The sequence below is a fragment of the Carassius carassius genome, chromosome 1 (assembly GCF_963082965.1).
Source record: "Carassius carassius chromosome 1, fCarCar2.1, whole genome shotgun sequence".
Lineage (NCBI taxonomy): Eukaryota > Metazoa > Chordata > Actinopteri > Cypriniformes > Cyprinidae > Carassius > Carassius carassius.
In genome coordinates, this window is record NC_081755.1 from 30,597,421 (window position 1) to 30,617,092 (window position 19,672).

Below are 19,672 nucleotides of genomic sequence, written 5' to 3' on the forward strand. Positions count from 1 at the left end.
ACTCTTTTCTCAGAACTGCTGTTTCTCAGTGAATTATGCTATATATATGGGCTGACCAAACCTAAACAAGTGAAGAAGAAAAAATCCTCCTTGAAATCTGATTATTTTTTATCAACCTCACTTTTCTCCTTCACAGTTTAATGACCACTTCCTTTTCTCTGTGTTTGTGTGAAAGAAAATATTGCCTGCCACCAAAGACATTCATAACATGAAAGTAAGTTAAAAAAAAGTTTCATGTGAGATTATGGCTTTATCTTAACACATTTTAGGGCATACTTGTTTCTAAAGCCTGTCTAAATCAGGGTTAATAAATTATCAATGCTGAAACCACAAGGAAAGTCTCAATAGGGGCATGAACCCCAAATGTCGTGTGTAGCTAGAATAATTCAATAGCTGCCTGGCAGCCTCTATAAAACCATTAAATATAGCTGAAAGTGATTATTTCTGTCCAAAAGCAATAAGTACTTTCCAGACTTTCCGGACAGTATGCATCAGACTGTTGCTGTGGGCGGTTTAGACTGTGACCCCAATGACAATCATTTGTGGAAAATGCTAGTCTGGCCATTAAGTATGTGAACTGACATAGACAGGAGGCATTCAACAGTCATATCTGCTGGAATATATCAGAAATCATCACATAGCCTGGAGGCAGGCTGACAGAACTGATATAACAGAGGCATATGTTACACTAACAAGCAGCTACCTAAAGAGGATTTCTGTTTTTTTGATCGCATTGACCTGTCAATCAATTTAATACGCAACCAGTTACACAAATTAATAGTCAGTCCTGGTTCAGCTGGAAATCAGCCAATCTTCAGTGTTTGCAGGCCAGCAGACCCAGCCAGTGAAGAGGTTTGACACAAATGATGATGCTCTGGAGCATAGCAGAGCGCTTGGGGGTTATACTTGTTGACATTTACAAGCCTCATGCTGGCTTAATGATGCAGGAACAGAAGCAGCCAGTGCACCTTAGCAGTGACCTTTAGCACACCGTGGGAGTGGACCCACAAACCCGGACAGTCAGGTACACAAGACGGTCAGTCTCCCTGTGAACAAACACTCGGACAAGCCACTAATGGAGCTCATTTTTTATGGCAGAGAAGGCATGGTTAAATTGGCATGGTTGGTTTAAGGTCTGAGTGGTTGTTTATGGTGGCCCAGGGTTTGATGGATTTTCAGAGACCACCTCTGGGATTTGCTGTTAAGGCATCAACAGTTTTGAAATGCCATAGATACGGCGAATAAGCAAGACAGGGATCCCTAAGTCAAGTGCAAGTAATGAGCTATTGATTTCCTGCATCCTGTGACATAATCTTGACGGCACAACATCAGATTCGGACCACTTTTAGCTCACTTACGAAGGAAAAGAGTTTCTAAACAACACATCTAAAGCTTTAAACCTCATATTGTGTTCTGGCCATTTTGACCTGAAAAGAGTATGAAAAGGATACCAAAAAAATTGCTTTCTCCAGCTATGTTATTTAAAACTGACTGCTCATAGGCTTCATTGATCTTAAAAGCTTACTGAGCTTATACTCAGTTTTTGATAGACTACTGGCAAAATGATCCACAATTGATCCATATTTTGTATCTCACTCAAAAACAGAGGTCCGCAGGTTCAGATCAATAGAGCGTATGAACAATCAGTTCTAAAAATAAAAATAAACATGTGCTAATTGAAACATGTTGTCAAAAAGACTGTATCCAAAATGTGGTCATAATATAGCATAATGAGAGATTTACAATTTACGTTTGACCGTGAACACAAAAGTAGGTAAAGAATTTTCAGCACAGCACTTAACTGAGAAATCTTTTCTTTTTATTTTTTTATTTTTTTTAGTTGTTGTAATGAAGAAACAATTCTGAAGGTGAAATGTATATAATTTTTTGAAGAACTGTTAACTATGGCAACCTTTCCGTTCTTACCTGGTAACGTGCTTTTAAGGTCTCCAACCATGCATGCACTCGGTGAGAGTGTTTTCTTGTTCATGCATTATATGGTATGACTCTTCAGTACATATCCTTTAATCTTTAACCTCTTGAGCGCATCATTCCTTCTATTTACTTTTTGATGGCTCTATTATACTCATGCAGGTGACAGCTGATCTAGGTATCACATAATACTTTTTTAATATTTATATTTAATATCACATAATATTTTTTTAGACCTTTTTGATCCCATATAGCTAATTTAGGATCTATATTAGACATTACCGCTGCAATAAACCTGGTGTATTCAACAAGTAATTCAAAGTTATAAGAGAGTTATAAGGGATTTTGGTTCTTTTTAAAGTGATTGTATTATGCAAGATTAATTGAATATCTTCTTCTTCTTTTTTTTTTTTTTTTTTACTAAAAATACCCTTAAACCTTTTAGACATTTTGCACATTTTTGTGCAAATACTAACAGAACAGACATATATCAGAAGTCAGGTCAGATGTGTAACTGTCCAGAATGTGCATCTCAAGCACCTTTAATGATCCATCAATATTTATATGTAAACCAATGCAAATATGTAAATGTATAAATAAATGCTTAATTAAATGCAATCTAAACTAATATCACTCAAAATTAAGTTTGTTTAGAAATGCACAAATTAAACTTGTTCAAATAAGTTGTAGTAGCTATATATTGCACATATTGTTTTCATGTTCAGAAATTTGACACACATATGTCTTTTTTTTTCTTTTATCTGGTTATAGCAGTCTGTTAAATCCGTTTATATGATGCTTGCACGATTCTGATTAATATTGGAATTAATGCATGGAATAATCATTAGATTCAAAACATTGAAAATCTTGTGCATATTAGAATTTCGAATCCAAAAGCTGTTTACTTAAGGGCTTCACCTTGGTCTGTCAAACAAAATAGGCTATCAGCTGTATAAGTTTTATCTGAGTGAAAAATATGATGCTTCTCATTTGGGATCATTAACAATCAGTAATGACCTATGCAGTCTTGTGCCATAAAGAACACGCCGTGCACTCGCTGCTTATAATCAACAACAAAGCTTTAAAACACACGCGTGCGCGCACACAGACTCCGGTACCGGAGTGATTTATATCACGCCTACCTTCCCTTGGCTTGTGCTTGCGGAAGAGCCGTTACCTGGTTACAGGGGAGTGATGGAGCATTGAGTAATGTAATCTTCACGACTCCTCAGATATGAGAGTTTCTCTCGCGCTCGCTGAGCCAAAGCACCACGCGCTGTTCCTGCAACATCTTCGGAGAGCGCGAGCAACGGCTCGTCCAGGAAAAACGCTTTAACCTTTGAATTAAGTTACAAGTATCACCACGGACAGTCTCCAGTTTGTCATATTCCCAGTTGTGAGGTTTAAGGTAGGAAACTTTGCATTGTGCAATTTCGGGGGGTCTCTGTCGGCAGCAGATTGTTAACCTTGTAGTTTATTAATAATCTTCGGTTAGAAGTTATGGACATTCATTCTGTTGAATGCTCAAACTGTTCGAAATAATATCTAATAATAAATAATAGGACAAGGCTCATGTAGATAAGTGTTGTGACAGATTCCAGGCTATATTTCGGAGCTCATTCGTGACTGCAGTAAACATCGTTGCTTTTCATGTAATGGGGTATGAGCAAGTCAGGTGAAGCGCAGGTGCTATTCACACTAATTACTTAGTGTTATTAGAGCGTAATTGTTACTTGGTAACATCCTAGTAAAGTCTTTCATTCATATTGTAGCAACCGTCTTGTAAAGGTGGTTATGTTAGACTATGTAAGTACTCACTGGTTTATCATTGCTCCTAAATGGTGTTGACAACTTGGCAGCTCTCAATTCAGTTTTGCGTATCCAATTTTATGCATTGTATGCAATTTAGTTGTTAGTAGTATGTTTAGATATACATATACATATACTATAGACTATAGACCATTTCATGTAAAAGCATTACATTCAATTAACAGTAACATTAGGATAGCAGAAGAAGAATACAAAAATACAACTATGCACAAAAAAAGAAGGAGAAAAAAAAAGAGTAATAGCCATGCACATTTTGCGTAAATTAAGCTGTCATTCATCTGTAGCTGGTTTAGGAACAACACTTGACTTGTAGTTACTTATAAACTTGTATCTGCTATTTGATAAAAAAAAATAAAATCTAAATAAAATATTATTGTATTTACTTTCCTGACTTTGTGCTGTAGAAAATAAATAGTATTTCTTACATTTTTGTTCCACTAATCCTGAGGTAAAAGACTTGCATTGAACTGAAAAAACTAATACTAATACAGAAGCCCTAACTCAAAAACCCACTCAGTGTGAGCAGAGATGGACAGCACTTTGCTCTTGGAGAAAATTGAGCTCATGACTGAGAAAAGCCAGTGCTGTCCACAGAGAAGCAGCAGCCTGCCAAGAATGCAGGCATACCGTGAGCCAGAAGACTCAGCCTGTTCAACTCTCAAGCGAGATGTGTCAGTTTTGACAGCCTACATAGTGTAACTGGTGAACTGGTTCTGCTATGGAGCCATTTGACAACATCTTGTCCGGTATCATTAACAGACTGATAATTCCAACCATTAGCATTGCAATTATTTGTTGCTGCTTAAATGAATGTCATTTGTATAGTCTTTCTATGTTAAGTAGTTCAAGCAGGTATGCATTAATGGTCTGTCTTCTACCATGAATTAAACAGAGAGAGAGACTGATTGAAAAAGGAATAAAGGGATAGAGAGACAGAATGAGAGTGGGAGGGCAGGAGTGATAAATATGTGCCCCCCTCCACTCTCTAATTAACAGCTCCTCCTTCCCCCTTTAGCTGACAGCCCTGACAACCCGTCTCTTAAAATCAAACCCAAATGGTCTCAGAATATACCTGTTCATAACACAAGTATGTGGAGCATAATATTTCGTATTAATACCAGGACATTTTCACATTCTTGCACTGCTGTAAGTTGCATGTGGTCTGATCATGCGATGTAATTCATATTGTGATCTGACACGTCGCACCTGCTGTGTTTGCAAGACTCCCACAAACATGTCTGGTTGCATCGGGTGTGTTAGTTTATTATGTTTTATTTTTACCCACAGAACATGTCAGCGCCTCTGCCAGTAGCCTTTCGACTTTTCTCAGTGACAGTGTGATTGTGTGATAACAGTGGGGCTGCATTGTCTCATCACATGCCTCTCTCTATCCCAACACTGCTCCAACTGTTCCACCCACATGCAGCACACACTTTACCGTCTATCATATAGAAAGTTAGGACAACTCACTTAACATATACCACTCATTTTTCTGCTGGCAGAGATTTTTTTAAAGAAGTTGCTTCGAAAAAGTGAACAGTAGGGCATTCATTTTACCATGTTGATTTAGTTCAATCAATAGAGCGGAGTAGATAGCTTAGAAAATTGTAATCCGTTACTGATTCCAAATTACATTTAACAATTAATAACGTAATTACATTACATTACACATTTTAGGTAATGTAATCAGACTACTTTTGGATTACTTTTAGATTAATATTGGATTCGGACTTCGGTCTTAAAGGGAAGCTGTGCAGTGTTCTTCCTGTCTGCCATTCATATTAATCAAACAACAGTGAGAAAAAATCTCTCACTGCTGTTAACTAAATCACTTTTGTAACTTTAATAAGAAGAAATAAATAAATAATAATATTATATATATATATACAATTATTCATATCAATAATATACAATTATTCATATCAAGATATAAGATTTTGGTCATATCGCCCACCCCTACTTTTGGCCTAACTTGTTTATCACATTGATGTAAATACAGTAGGATATTCTTTTACCATATTGATACAAAAGTACAAAAAGAAAGGAAATATATTCCATTCATTATTAACAACATGAAATGCAGTAAACATTACATCATGTCAATGTTTCTCCAAACTTGGGTTCATGAAGGAACAAATGGCAGGGGGTTGAGAGTTTAATAAAAAGTGAATTATTTATATCAGAAATATATCAAAATGTAAACTAAATTTTAATTACATCAAAATAAAAAACTTATTAAAAATAAATAAATAAATAAAATAAATTGTTGACCTGCATATGACCTGCATGTCATATGTAGGTAATTTTAGAAAAAAGAAAAAAAAAAACATTTAAAAGGTTAAAAAGAGGAATTAGGAATAAGAATTATTACTACCCAGATGTCAATCAATTATATTTGTATTATATTTATATCTAGCTATATTTAACACTATCTATCTATTACTGAATCATATCTTAAATTTGATGAATCATCAAATTTGATGAATCAATATATATATATGATAAACATTCAGATCAATGCAGTAGAGATGCATAGATCAAATAGGCCTAGGTGCTGTCTTGTATAATGAATTTTTGAAAGAATCTTTTTGTCTGTCTCTTTTTCTTTCTCTAGCTCAGTCATATGTAACCTCGGCCTTACTTTCTGACAGAAGGCAAAGTTCATCATTCCTTCTGAATTGTGAGAGGCTGATTAAATGCGGGATTGCTATTTAAAGACTTACTTATTCTCTGAGAGGTATTGACTTGAAAGAGCGAAACTGTGCCCAGGTGATTGAATGGCTCTCTTTGTATTCAAGGCAAAACTTGAATGTATTGTTTCAGACAAGTCCGAGATATTTGATGTTATCAAGGGAGGAACTAAGCAGATCAGCTTAGGGTGGCAAAGCAGGTGAATATGGATCTGGTGATATGGAGGGATTTCTGTTTGAGAAGGTCTCCTGCTGTGTGACTTCTGCAGTCTTTAGTGGTTTAAGTCTGCAGCATTTCAGGGCTGATAAGTGTGTTGTTTATTGGTTGCTACTAAGCTCTGTGTGTAGATTGCAAGTCTTTGAGAGATCAGAGGCCGTCCAGTTTAGAAACAGTCTGACAGGCATGAACAGTGAATGTGTGAATGTGCCCATAAGACCTAACCCATTTCTGAACCAGCCTGTGGGGAGTAACATAATCTCTCTCAGGACTCGTACAATCGGCTACCACAGCTTTGGGCTAGTAATTTCAAAAAATAATTATACACAATGCTTCTCAAAAACCAACCAATTTTGAACTCAGAACATTCAAGTACAAAAACAAGATTCTTTGAGAACAAATGAACTGCAACATACATTATATATATATATGTGTGTGTGTGTGTGTGTGTGTGTGTGTGTGTGTGTGTGAATGGTCACAGAATAAACATTTTTGGGCAAACTTTAATTTAAAATGCCTTGCACTCTTCTCACACACTTTGGACAATGAATTTCTGCAACTTTCCTAGTCATTCAAGATGCTGTATTTAGATATGTATTAAAAAAAAAGTTTTATGAAGACTTGCACAAAGCAATTTTTAGCAAATAAAACATTTTAGTGCAGGGAATAAATATGATACAAAATGAAATTAGTTGTAAATACATTGTACCGATATATAGGCCTATATATCTCTCTGTGTGTGTGTGTGTTTGAATTCTGTAATCATTTATTCACCCTCATGTTGTTCCAAACCTAAATGGCTGACTTACTGCTGTGTAAAACAATTTTTTTTAAATAACAATAAATAACAGCCTATTGTTGGGATTGATTGGTCACACAAACTTTTCAGATTTTTTATATTGAGTATATATAGTACTCCACTTTTATAATACTTTAATTATTCATTTTCCAAGCTTTTCCGACAGTCCCAGGAAGAAATCAAGGTTTGGTAATTACATGAAGATGAGTAAATGATATCACTATCCTTTAAGGACATTCTGGATCATGAATTTATAAACAATTCAAGGCCTTTTGTGTGGTTGGAGCTGCAAAGGATGATGGGACAGGTCCCAGATGGAATGTCCTTGCTGCTCATCAGCACAAACATGGACTTTAGTTGAACAAGCGTTATGTGATCTACTTTAATATGAATGTATTCATGCCTGTGGCAGTGACACACACATTGTAGATTTACTTACATCTGTCAGTGCAAGTACAACAATGCCAGTACCCAGTGATACTGATTATTTTAACAGACCATGTCATCAGCAGTGAGAACGATTTCAAATATTTTATTACGTAATGCAAACAAGACTGAATGAAAAAACGAATTACCAACACATTAACCTTGACAGCGAGAAAAATAGAGCATGCGTTTGTAAAAGTAAAATCATCATCTTAATCATGGGTGTATAATTGCAGTTTTAGGGATCAAACGTCTAAGGTTTTTTCGTGTGTATGAGACGGATGTGTACAACTAAATCTGGCAAACCTCACCAGAGAGCAGATTTACTGCTGATATGAGCAGCAAGGGTCAATGATCTGATTAGCTGATGGGGACACCATGGACATGGAGAAGAATATTTAAAACAGAATGCATTGCATAGGGACGCAAAGGTGACACCACATAGCAGATGTTTATAAAATATTCAAAGGCGAGTTTGAGTAATATTTATAAGACATTTCTCAGCGGTTTTGTTTTTCAGAGAGACCGCCCGTCTGTAACTGTGTCCGTTCCCCTTTACCATTCCTTTCAAGTAATTCATTATTATTCTTTTTCGTTTTTTGTTGTTGCCGTCAAATAAATTTTAATCTCTAGATTTTTAAATGAATAATTTTAAATGAACAGTTAAATTAAGCATTAAATTAACATTTTAGGCATTATTTATTTTTTTCAATTGGTGTTGCATATATAACACAAAGGCTCCAACCATATTTAAAATAATGTTTAAATAAAATTACAACTCTATGTGTGCTGTAATTTTGCATATTTCAGTGCTGATCAGTGCAATGCTAATATTTATGAATAATGTGACACAATGACACCAAAAATAAGAGATTTTCAAACTGAATTGAAGCTTTTCAAAGCTCATTTGTTTCCTACAACACAAGATGCTGTGTTAGTCTCTCGCTGACTGTATAATGCATGTGCATCTGTTCGGGAACCGAAATGTTCTTTATTAATGAGGCATTAGCAAGCAGGGCTTTGCTTCTTGGAAAAATGCAAATATTTGTAAATATTGTAATTGTCACATTGTGCATCCATGCATAACTAGGAAACATTAATGTAAACTGATCATTTTTACACTGATGCAGTGTGTTTCCATGTCAAAGTTTCCTTTTTTCTTCAAAGTTTCCTCCTTTTTGACAGTCACTTCTTTACGAGAAGAAGTAGCCCCATCCCAAAAATATTCATTGCAGTCCTTTTCTGACACTTTGTTGAGCTAATGCCAGAGAGACTGTGGGTTTTGTAGTCTGCTGTGGAGTGAATGACACTGCAGGGTCAGCAAGAGAGCACAGTGAGGACATAAGAGTGGCCACAACGGGCTGGGGGGTCTCGTGAGCTCACCAATGATTCATAACACGACAAATGGGACACCCTATGGTGTTGTGAACTTCACAGACATGGAAAGGCCACATTAAGTTATTTATATGATGAAAAAGGGAGTCTCTACTTAAAGTATATTACAAGATTTTCATAATCTCCATTTCATATCTGACATTTTACTTAATCAGACAGGTATATTTACTGCAGACATGCAAATGTATGTACTGTATGTCCTTAACAAAACGATAAAGGACATTTGTACACTTGTAGAGAAAGACAGAAAACCAACCTCACAAAAAAAGTATGATTTAATATGTCCGTGCAGTTATTTTGTTTTGTCAGGTTGATTAGGTCAAGGTTGTTACGGTTGTAAAACATTAGTTCTGCTTTTCAGATGATAAATTCCTGCTAATTCATTTGAGATCAGACCCACATAAATGAGTCATATCTGTTGTTCTCTGTCTATAGGTGAATTAATCTCCATTTATTTGGGTAATGCAATCATATTCTCACAAATTGGAGTGCAATGAACTGTAAAAACTATTATTTGTGATACAGAGGTTAGGTAATTCTACAGCATTTTTCTTTTGCTAAGTTACGTTAACTAATTTTATCCTGCGTTAAGTTGCTTAGAGCATCTCTAATCATAGAAGTGATTATGGCAACAGAAAAGTTCTCAACAGAAATTATTGTTTTCACCTTCTGATTCACACTGTAATAAACGATTTATATTTTAAATGCCACTTATACAATCTTTTTTAGTCATTCACTAAAAAAAGATTTGTTTAAATTAGACAATGATTAATGCAAAGTACAAAGTCATACTGTAAATGGTGAATTTATGTAGCAGACATCCTACTTAGAAAAACAAACTATAGACGAACGAACTACAGAATAATGCCCTCTGAGAAGAAGAATCTTTCAGTGTAAATACTGGCCAAACTCTGTGTTAAAGAACTGACATCAGAGAGGCTAAAGCCCTACACATGATCAGGTGGCAAAAAAAAATAATGAAAAGTCAGTGATTTGATGAAGCATGCTATCACATACAATTAGAGCATATAAAGAGCATCATTCAGATCTTAGAAGCTGCATGATAATGACAAATATCCCCCCCCCCTTGAAATCACAAATGTTAATTTTAATTAATAAAATGTACATTAAATATTTATTTTAGGTGAGAATGGCATTTTGATGATCCAATCCCATTATACACTCTCTGAACCAAAGGTACAAATGCTGTTACTGTGGCGGTGCCCCTTTAAAAGATGCACTTTTGAACCTTTATATAATATGCCCACTAAAGGGTAACACAGCTTTTGTTTTTTTATGAGAGTGTAATCAGTAAACTGCATGTGACCATTTGAGACCACATGCAGCACGTTCTGCAGTCTCAGGAACACTTGCAGATTGGATGTTAAATCATCTACTTTGCAAGCGAGCGGTACCACATATATCAAATCAGATTACTGCCAATGCTTTTCACTTTAGTTCTAAAGTGTCAGGCAGTGATATTGCTAGATCCCAGCTTTCATCTCAGCCTGCCTAAAAATCTGCAATTAACTGAGCTGTCTGAACCCTTGAAATCTGTGATTAGATGATCTCTCTTCACCTTTGCTAAAAACAGCAGATGTTGTAAACTGTCTGAGGTTATTTCACTCTGAATCAATGCTTTAACAGTCATTAAAATGATTTTAGGTTTGTTAGATAAAGTCTTCTCCTTCTCTAATCAATGAAGGAACTAGAATATTTTCTGGACTTCTCTGATAATGTTTGTCTCTAAATTCATGAAAAGGAAACATTAAACATGCTTCTATGGAGAAGACTACTTAAAACCCATAAAACACTCATTAGGGCCGGTTGTCATTATGGATAGGCTTAAAGCCCTTTGATTGGCTATCACATTCATCTGTATACAACAAAGATGTCTGTGATTGGTTACTGCTACAAGAAAAAATGCTGTAAAAACATCTTTTTTTACTTTCTTTTTTTTTTTAATAGATGTAAATGCGTCAATTAGCGATAGCCACAATTTCATTTATTTGATTTGTTTTGAAAGACGCTTGACTCAGTGCACTAGGGCTGGACAATTAATATAATTAGCTAATTCCTAAAATTGTCAATTCAATACTGTAATTGACAATTTTAGGAATTAGCTAATTATATTAATTGTCCAGCCCTAGTGCATTGAGTGAAGCGTCTCTCAAAACAAATGCAAGCGTCATTTTTCTTATCTAGCACTTGTCCCCAGGAGCAAATGCCATATAATCAGATGAACCATTGAATGGATGAATGGCTCCCAAGGGTGGGTGAGAAAAGATAGATTAAAGTGAGCATCCGTTCAAACAATGCTGACCTCCCGGAGCAGAGCAGGCCTCTGTCAATGAGATGGAAGGAAAGTGAAAAGGACAAGGAGACGTCCCCAGTGTTGAATGATGAGTTATGTATTGCTCTCACTATTTTCAAAAGCCTTTAAAAAAAAGTATCTTCCTCAGTTTAGAAAAAAAAATTCTAATTATATATTAAGCTTATGTTAAGTGATTTTAAAATCATGAAAGCCAGTGCGAGTTTGGGCACTTGGGAGGACATCAGCTTTTGCAGATGTCAGTTGACCTGATAATTGTATCAAAGCTGGTACACAGTAGAATTGTACTGCAAGCTGGCAATCGTGTCAGCTGTTGCACTAAACACGGAGGTCAGGGTTTCCAGTGTTGCTGTTTCTACTAGACAGAAAAAGAAAATAAAAAATGACTGTGCAAATGTCTTGGTGAAGTGCAGAGAAAAAAAAAACTTGTCTAATTGTGTGTGTGTGTGCGTGTGTGTGTGTGTGTACCTGGTATTCCTAGGGTTGCCACCTTTAGCGAGGCAAAGTAAGTGACACCCATTCAAAAAATGTAATAAAACAATGGGTACCTAAACAGCTGCTGGTTCTCAGGAACTTCCATAGTAGATAAAAAATACTATCAGAGTCATTATGGACCAGAAATTGTTAGGTCACCCACATTCTTCAAATTATCTTTTGTGTTCAACAAAGGAAAGCACTTTATGCAGGTTTAGAACAACCTGGTTAAATTATATGTATATAAATATATATAAATTATAACAAAACTAATTCGGCAAAATGCAATCACACACAAAAGAGCTTCTCTAATACTTCTTATGAAATTGATTTAATTTTAATTGTTATTAGTATTATAAACTGCAATAAAAAACGTATTTTATTCAAATATGTGTTGGCCTTTGTAAAATAGTTGTGATCTGTAGTTGATTTAATTAATAAGCAGACACATTCACTCTGTATGTTTAATAACGCTAATGCTAATATTTGTCGAAAACATCCTTAATTGCTATAAAAATACCATGAGCTGCATACAAAACACATACAGAAAATATATAGTCATAATCATGTCTATCTGCTTTCATATTTCATGTGTAGAAAAATAATTAACATGCTCTGACTCATAACCCTCGTGCACGTGGAAGAAAACGTAACAGCAGCTGCTCCGGTCACGTGATCCTAGCTTAAATCTTATTGGACAGCCGTAAGCATTATGGATAGTTTGTGTTTCTGATAAAGAAGCAAAAGTTATTTATCTTAATGTAATGCTGTATATTGAGCAGTGGACGATGTAAAAGCCATTTACAAGATACACAGACTTACATGAAGAAAAAAATGCATTGCTGGTCGGCACCACCTAGCGTGCAGACATGAATTAGCAGAAGGCAAACAATCCTATCCGAAAGCACCATTCGTTCGCAATTTGCCTCGCTTTTTTGCATCACTTTCTGTGTGAAACAGCCTTTAAATGTGTGTGTGTCTGTGTGTGTGTGTGTGTGTGTGTGTACACTGTATGGTTGCAAGCAGCCGATGTGATTGGATTGGTTTGTAAACAAGGGAAAGCCTATAGACTTACACTGGCCAAATTCAGGTCAACTTCACAAATTTTGTTTAAAAATTTTCATCCAGTGCTCATAAAGTACTTGGTTTGGCTCGTAATTCCTCTCACTCAAAACAAGCCATTTGAGCATCAACATTTGACATGCAATTTCTCCCAATGGGAAAATAAATAAATAAATTCTTGCCAACTTGTAAAACATCAAAAATTGCAGTGTGTATGTCATAATAGTCACCTTCAATAATATAGTGCAGAGATCATGTAAATGGTGGGCATTAAAGCATTAAAATATACTATTAACACTAACTTGTAATGGGTTCTACAAAATCAGCCTGTGGTGCAATCATTATAAAGCTTATAAAGACATATAAAGGGGGTTTTTTTCTCCGCACGTCTGTTTCATGTTACTTGAAAAGACCCAATTAACTTTAAAATACTGCAAAAAGCATTGCTTGCACACTTAGTCTTAATGAAATCAATCATTTGATCTTCTGAGAAGTTTTTTAAGCAAAACCGGAGCCAGAAAGATGGTTTGATGGTTTGGATAGCTGTTTAATCATTAAGGTATGAGTGTGATTCCATATTAATGTCATAGCTTTTCTTCTCCTGCTTTTATCTCTTGTCAGTTATTCTCTTTGTTCGACTCACACTTTTATTCTATTCTGCATTCATTTTTCCCCCATTTCAACATTGCACTCACACTGAATACAACTTTCAACTGTTTTTAGGGAACAAATCTTTATGATGAATTAGCTTTCATTCATGTAACATTATTTGTCGCCTTTATTCTGAAATGTTCCAAAACATTGTCTTCTATGTTCAATAGCAGGGTGCTTCAAACAATGAAGTATAGTAAAAGCATTGGCATTACATCTTTCAACAAACAGATTGTTCTTTAATCAAAAAGTTTCCTGGTATCCAGTGTATCCCATTTTATCTTCAGCCTAATTGTAATTAATTTACGGTCATATCTCAGCCTAGATAACATTAAACCTATACTGTAGAGCATGATGATGGCAGTTCTTCTCTGCATGTTTGTCTCTCTGTGTGAGTGCCACAGTGGTCTACAGTCAATTTATCTTCCATATTCTTTGCTTCTGGATGTAATTGGGACGGAGAAAGAAAATAAATTCAATAGAAAAGGAGAGAGGCAGGTGTGACTATCTTACATACAAAGCATTTCCATTTCAACAAAAACATATGGACATCTGATCACCTGATCCTATTTACTTTTTCTCTCCCATGACTGTTCTTACACTTCCAAACACCAAATAGTATTATATATTGCTATAGAATTATAGAATATTATACGCCATTGTATATATTATATATAAGAGTTCATTCATCTAAACAGAAAAAAATCTGTAATTTACGCACCCTTGTCTTGTTCCAAACATTTCTTAAAGAGACACTCCACTATTTTTGAAAATAGACTCATTTTCCAACTCCACTAGAGTTAAACAGTTGTGTTTTACGGTTTTCTAATCAATTCACTGTCACAATCTGATTAGACCATTAGCATCTCGCTCAAAAAAGACCAAAGAGTTTAAATATGTTCCCTATTTAAAACGTGACTCTTCTGTAGTTACATTGTGTACTAAGACCGACAGAAAATGAAAAGTTGTGATTTTCTAGGACGATATGGCTAGGAACTATACTCTCATTCATGTAACTACAGAAGAGTCAAGTTTTAAATAGGAAGCATATCTAAACTCTTTAGTCATTTTTGAGCGAGATGCTAACGGTCTAATCAGATTCAATGATCTATGCTAAGTTAAGCTAAAAGTGCCACCACCAGACCCTGAGATCGGCTGAATTAATTTGAAAGCGGTAAAACACAACTGTTTAACTCCAGGGGAGTTGGAAAATGAGCCGATTTTCAAAAAATTGTGGAGTGTTCATTTAAGTATATGATGACAGATTTTTCATATTTGAGTGAACTATCTGTTTAAGATAAACAAGGAGAGTATGTATCCTTCAAACATTTCCACACACACACCATGAATGGGCTTTTAATCATCTGCTCAGTCAGTTCTGAATCCCAGTGTGCACGGTTGCTAATAAAATGTCAATTACTAGCCACATGTGGGAAAGCGCAGTATTTGAACTGTCTGCCTGAACCAAGCCAAACACAAACATCTCTATGGAGTCAGTCTCATTGCTGTTGCCATCACTGCAATTGTTTCTTATCTGACACAACATATAACAGCTCTCACCCTTTGTTCCTTCATTCTATTTTAATTATGCGTTTTAAATGACCATTCTCAGTATGGCACACCATTCTTCTGTTCTATTATGCTTTGCTTTACAATTTAATTGTCATTGGCCATATTTGTTTTTCCATAGTTCAAATATATGCAGTGCTAATGTTTTGAAACGCTCCCATTCTAATGGTTCAGCAAGGTACTGCTGAGGCAGACTTTTCTCTACTGAGCATCTCACATACACAGGATAATTGGCATGCCTGATTGTCCAAGGGACAAAAATAACACCATCCATATCCCTGTGAGCCATATGAGTGTTTTTACGACAAACTTTTCTCTGCATTCCTTCAGTTTTTTATGTCATTTGACCAGTGTTCAGTCCAGTGGTTCTCAATCAGGGTGCCTCTGGAAAGTAAATTTCAAAGGAGGACTCTATAATAAATAAATATAATATAATATAACATAATATAATATAAACAGTCATTTTAAAAATAAACAATAACATTTTATTATTAAAATTTCTGCTTTTATTTAAATGTTACAAACACAAAACAAGATCTTCAACATGTAAACTGAACATATTTCTCATTCTGATGAGAATGCACCATGCACTGAGCTTTCACACATTTTTGTCCATTGCAGCACAGAGGTCTGTGTAGACCAATTTTCCCAGTACTCCAGTTTCATTCAACACCTTCCCCCTCCTGTGGAGCGGGGAATGAATTTAATCCTGTCTTGTCCTGCTTTTTTAGGTCTTGATGCAGCAATACTGCATGTACTTGCATGTACTTGATTGTTTCAGTTTATCGTTTTTAATTTTACTTTAATTTGTAAATATTTTTATATAATGCCAAAACTCACATAATAATCATTATTTAGGCTACATTTTGTTTAAAAAGACAAAACATGGATTTAATGTTTTATGTATGATTTTATGAATTGAAAAAAGGTGTCTTTGTCATGTCTGGCATTAAATAAACGTGGGCTGTTGAATATTGTCTTGGCTGTTGGACTCAGAAAGGTTGAGAACCACTGGTCTAGTCTATTGTATGTTTTCACTTGGTAAGCTAGTTTCAGATTTGCAAAAAACTGTGTGAATCAAACTTCCTAACAATGGTGCTATTGTCTGTAGATTATGCATTTATTGAATGTGAGAGTGCATTGAGAGAGAAATGATAGTCTGTGGTTGTTCTCTGTGCAGGACAATGGCCCCCAGCTGAAGGCAGTGACGACAAGAGACTGAGATGGAGCTGACCTCAGAAGACGCCTCTGCTGTGCTGGACTTATGGGGCAACGGCTCCATTCCTGGTTTCCTCCTTAACGAGAGCATTCTCAATCACACTTGCTTCCTCAATGCTTTGAACTGCACTAATGGGACAGATGCGGGGAACCGAGCAGGAACAAGCATGGCAGGAATCCTCATCCCTCTTATTTACATCATTGTCTGCATCGTCGGCCTGGGAGGAAACTCACTGGTCATCCACATCGTCCTGCACTACTCCAAGACAGAGTCAGTGACCAACATCTACATCCTGAATCTAGCTATAGCCGATGAGCTCTTCATGCTGGGCCTTCCTTTCCTCGCTGTGCAGAACGCCATGCACTCCTGGCCCTTCGGCTCATTCACATGCAGGTTGGTCATGACCGTTGATGGCATTAACCAGTTCACCAGCATCTTCTGCCTCACCGTGATGAGCATCGACCGCTACCTGGCCGTGGTTCATCCTATACGGTCCTCAAAATGGAGGCGACCACAAGTGGCCAAGGCGGTGAATGGGACAATCTGGGCGGTCTCGTTTTTGGTAGTCTTGCCTGTGGTGATTTTTGCAAACGTGCAAAGGGAGGGAGGGATCTGCAACATCATTTGGCCGGAGCCAGCCAACATCTGGGGAGCAGCATTTATCATCTACACCTCCACAGTTGGCTTTTTCTTTCCCTTGCTAGTCATCTGCATGTGCTATCTCCTCATTGTGATCAAAATCCGCAGCTCAGGAAAGAAGGTTCATGCCACTTCGACCAAACGGCGCAAGTCAGAGCGAAAAGTCACGCGAATGGTGGTGATCGTTGTGGCTGTGTTCGTTTTCTGCTGGATGCCGTTTTATGCCCTCAATATCATAAACCTGGTGGAATCGCTGCGCGATGAGCCCCAGGGTTTGCATCTTTTTGTGGTGGTGTTGTCTTACGCAAACAGCTGCGCTAACCCTATCGTTTACTGCTTCCTTTCGGACAACTTCAAGCGGGGATTTCGAAAGGCTCTGTGCCGCTCATCTCGAAGGGTCGAGAACCACGAGTCCACCGAGCAACAGAATCTAGAGGAAAGAAGAAGAGTGCTGATGCCCAGGGAAAGCCTTAAGAGAGCAGTGAGAGATGAAGAGGATGAGGAAGAAGAAGAGTACAGGGAGGAAGTGACAGAGATGACAGAAATCTGCAGGATTACTCAGAATGGAAACGGAAGCAGACAACCTGAAAGTAGCCGAGCGCTTTTCTTAGAGAGACCCTCGGGTACAGGGGTTTCTGAGACAAGTTCCCCAGACAGGAGAGGCACGGCTGGGGATGTTAAAGGACCAGGCTTTGGAACTGCTGCAACCCTACTGAACGGGGCTAAAAATGGGAATGTGAAAACACTGCCAGAGGAACCGGTGGAAAAAAACAACTCACTAGAGATCAGCTACTTGTAAACTTGTGATTTGTGTCAGCTGGAAAAACAGTATTATTGTACATGCCTCCCTGAGTTCTATCCAGTTTGTAGTTACAGTACAACTCGTCTTCATGTCTATGAAATTTTCTCCTAGTAATTAGACATTGTAGTATGGAAGTGTACAATCTGGCAACACAATTTAAATAGTCACAATGAATTTTGCCTTATTTATAAGACTTGGCAAATCAAAACAAGGGTCATCAGCAGCATTCCATGGTATCAATACCTATGGGACCAGCACCACAATATGTGAAGCATCTATGTGCCTTTTTCTAAATTTGTGTAGGAGATTTAATCAATGCAGTAAATCTATGTCTACGACTGACTGGGCACTAGATCACTAAATACATTTACATGCACTTTTGCTCAATTCTAGCTGTGTATGTGAACATACTTAGTGATACTTGTAGCATACTACTAAGAGATAAAATTTGGAAAATATTTTGTAAATGTAAACAGGTCAATAATTATACATCGGCTTGTAGTTTTCTCTAAATGTATCTGTATGTGCTTTTTGCCTTATAAAAGTATTGTACACTAATTGAAATATGTTGCAAACAGGTCTTCTACATACACATTGTTATATTATACAGTTTTGTGATATGTTTAAAACTGAATGTTTATTATCCAGATCATCATCTATTTTTTAGGGACTCTTTAAAAAATTATATATATATATATATATATATATATATATATATATATATATATATATATATATATATATATATTATTTTACAGTTAATGCACCACTGTTGGAATGAATGTCCTAAAGAATTTCTGTTTTGTAATACTTCTTGAATTATTTTGTGCAGGGGGACTTACACCCAGATTTAACCAATGGTAAATTCCATCCAAACTACCCCTTTACCACCCAATAAAACAAACATACACACTCAGGTATTGAACTTAAAAGGATAGTTTACTTAAAATTGACTTGTCACTATTTATTCACTCTTATATCATTCCAAAAATTTATGGATTTCTTTTTCCAAGAAACACAAAAGGAGAATTTTAAAGAATCGTCATGTCATTTTTCTATACAGTGATAATTTTGCCTATAAAACTATAGTGACTATAGTGATAAGAAACATCATACAGTAACAGCACAATAAGGTACAGTAGTCCGTATGACAAATCTCAAAAAGTCATTATTTATTGATAAATGCTCTTCACCCAAAGTTGTATGACTTTTCTTTGACATGGAATAAAGAGAATGCAATATAGAATACTTCATAAAACTATTTTAATGTATTTTAGACATTTTTGATACTTTCATTATTAACTTCCATTCCATAGAAAAGAGCAGTGCGATGATTCATCTAAAAATCTCCTTTTTGTGTTCTAATGAAATATACAATAGCATGTGAGTTTGGAACAACATGAGGGTGAATAAATAATGAAAATACATTTATTTAGCATAATTAAAGAGCATTGAGCCACTAGGTTTCTCCGACACCTGCTAAAGAGGTTAAAGTGCCTCCAATTATAATGTCATTTATGCTCGAATTCCACAGAAAGACAACGTAAGCTACACATACATTAAAATTCCACAGTGTCTCTTTCCAGCACCGTAATATGCTTATGTGACATTTAGATACCCTTTTCTGAGTGTTAT

At 36.2% G+C, this 19,672-nt stretch overlaps 1 protein-coding gene across 1 annotated transcript; it reads left to right on the forward strand.

Annotated features, from left to right (window-relative positions):
• Positions 1-3,020: 3,020 nt before the first annotated feature.
• On the forward strand, positions 3,021-18,650 carry LOC132144896 (somatostatin receptor type 5-like). Its single transcript, XM_059555453.1, has 2 exons — positions 3,021-3,340; positions 16,558-18,650. The coding sequence occupies exon 2, from the start codon at positions 16,601-16,603 to the stop codon at positions 18,032-18,034; it is 1,434 nt and encodes a 477-aa protein (XP_059411436.1). The 5' UTR covers positions 3,021-3,340; positions 16,558-16,600; the 3' UTR covers positions 18,035-18,650.
• Positions 18,651-19,672: the final 1,022 nt, after the last annotated feature.

Bases quoted from the DNA above. Each gene is read 5' to 3' on its own strand.
- LOC132144896 (XM_059555453.1), top strand. From the start codon at position 16,601: ATGGAGCTGACCTCAGAAGACGCCTCTGCTGTGCTGGACTTATGGGGC.